Here is a 2186-nt window from a genome sequence, read left to right as displayed (position 1 = left end):
GAGTTTCATGAAGTTTATTAAAACACTAAAATTCACTTGACCAGGTTAACTTGTCCACTAGACACCACAGTTTGCCCACTAGAGATGGTCTTGTCGTGAGTGTCTCTTCCTGTAAAAAGTGGTTGAAGCATGAGGGGCATTTCAGTCAAATTCTCAGTTCCTGAAGTCAACTTACAGCAAGCACTCACTTTTCCTAGTGCAGCTTTGCTCACAGGAGCCAGAGGAGGGATGGCACACCGCTGTACTACAGTGGATGAAGACCTAACAGAGGGGGAAAGGGTTAAGCCATAGAATTCACTGTAAAAAGCACTAATATTAAGGGTTGAGGTAAGGCTGTAGAGCATACGGTTTCCTGCAGAGGAGCCAGTGATGCTGGATCTACAAATGTGAACATCTTCACAACAAAGCGCTTGTAGTGGGTCGGGAACTGAAGACCAGATGATCCAACCACTGGAACCAATGTGGTCAGGTAACGATCATCCTGGTAAGGGCATCTGAAAGGCAAAGAGGCACTCAGAAATGCCTTACAGCACACTAGATGGAAAAAGACTGGCCTTACTCACCCATCAACCAGAAGATCCCATTGGGGTAGACTGAGTGGGCTGGGGGTTGATGTCGCCCAGCAATGTCCCAGCATCAGGACAATGTTGGGGTCGGTCCTCTCCAAAATGTGCACCTCAACATACACAGGCTCCCGCAGGACTTTTGTAACTGGATAATCAGCGTCACTGTAGTAGGACGTGTACGCCTCGTCCCCTGAGGAAGAATGCAGTGTTTAACTAGAAACTGGAGCTTTAGAAAGGCTTTAGGCATACTTGGGACAAACACTTACCTTCTGCACAGCCTTTGGTGACACATTGACCATTTGCCAGTCTAAGCTCCACCCTGAGGGGTCCAGGAGCAGCTACTGGTGGAGGTGGAGGAACGGTGTTGACCTCCACAACCAGAGCTTCCACAGAGGTACCAGAGTACCTACACTGGAAGAGAAGCCTGGACAACAAACAGTGAGCTTGTAGCATTTGTCAATGATTCACATTTATGATAAAGCATACATCACTTACTCAAAATGGCTGTCCCTTGTAATGGAACCAAGTGGTCCGATACCCACTTCATATGAGGAGGTCATTCTGTTTTCATACACCACATACCCACTGTCCTCCTGCAAATAGTAACATTGTTGGCATCCAATCCATTCTAAGCCATGCAGAACAAAACCACAAGCAGCTACTCACCATCATGCTTGTGCCACACGCAGTGACAGGGAACTGGTATATAGCAAAGAAAGGTGTGGATCCCACAGGACTGCAAGCTGGATCACTTCCATCCAGGAGACGGACTGAATCCAGGCTCAATCGAGGCAGCGTAACATCTCTAGCCACCACTACCACAAACTGACCATCTCTTATACACTGGACAGTCACTGGAACGAGTTACAAGAGCAGGTTATTGCTGAGGATCAGTTTAACATGAATGCCTCTACATTGACTCTACACTCTTACCTGCCTTCCCATAGTAACACTGCTGTCCATTAAAGCAGCAGTTGATAGCAGCACACTCCGCACCACTGATACCAGGTGGTCCACATTGAATCTGCTCATAATCAGCTACAGTACACTTGTCAAGGGGCTCTGCCTGTGCCACTGGCTGCTTAGGCTGAAACTGCTGAGGAAACTGTTGACCTGACTGAGGAAACTGTTGACCTGACTGAGGAAACTGTTGACCTGACTGAGGAAACTGTTGACCTGACTGAGGAAACTGTTGACCTGACTGAGGAAACTGTTGACTAGCTTGCTGTTGACCTGACTGAGCAAACTGTTGACTAGCTTGCTGTTGAACTAACTGAGGAAACTGTTGACTAGCTTGCTGTTGAACTGACTGAGGAAACTGTTGACTAGCTTGCTGTTGAACTAACTGAGGAAACTGTTGAACTGACTGAGGAAACTGTTGACTAGCTTGCTGTTGAACTAACTGAGGAAACTGTTGAACTGACTGAGGATACTGTTGACTAGCTTGCTGTTGACCTGACTGAGGAAACTGACTAGCTTGCTGTTGAACTAACTGAGGAAACTGTTGACTAGCTTGCTGTTGAACTAACTGAGGAAACTGTTGACTAGCTTGCTGTTGAACTGGCTTTTGAACCTGCTGAGAAAACCGTTGACTAGCTTGCTGTTGAACTGGCTTTTGAA

The 2186-nt window shown here is 46.9% G+C and overlaps 1 protein-coding gene across 1 annotated transcript; it reads right to left on the bottom strand.

The window, feature by feature from the left end:
- Window positions 1-280: 280 nt before the first annotated feature.
- LOC307168929 (zona pellucida sperm-binding protein 4-like) lies at window positions 281-1034 on the bottom strand (the record flags this gene model as incomplete). Its single annotated transcript, XM_079889234.1, has 3 exons — window positions 833-1034; window positions 564-756; window positions 281-494 (listed from the first exon to the last, which is right to left on the bottom strand). Exons 1-3 carry the CDS (start codon window positions 1017-1019, stop codon window positions 281-283), a joined length of 594 nt encoding a protein of 197 aa, XP_079745360.1. The 5' UTR covers window positions 1020-1034.
- Window positions 1035-2186: the final 1152 nt, after the last annotated feature.

This window comes from Squalius cephalus, assembly GCF_949319135.1.
Source record: "Squalius cephalus genome assembly, chromosome: 12".
In the NCBI taxonomy this organism is placed as follows: Eukaryota; Metazoa; Chordata; class Actinopteri; order Cypriniformes; family Leuciscidae; genus Squalius; species Squalius cephalus.
The sequence above is the reverse complement of the archived record's forward strand: the minus strand, read 5'-3'. Positions and strand labels throughout refer to the sequence as shown.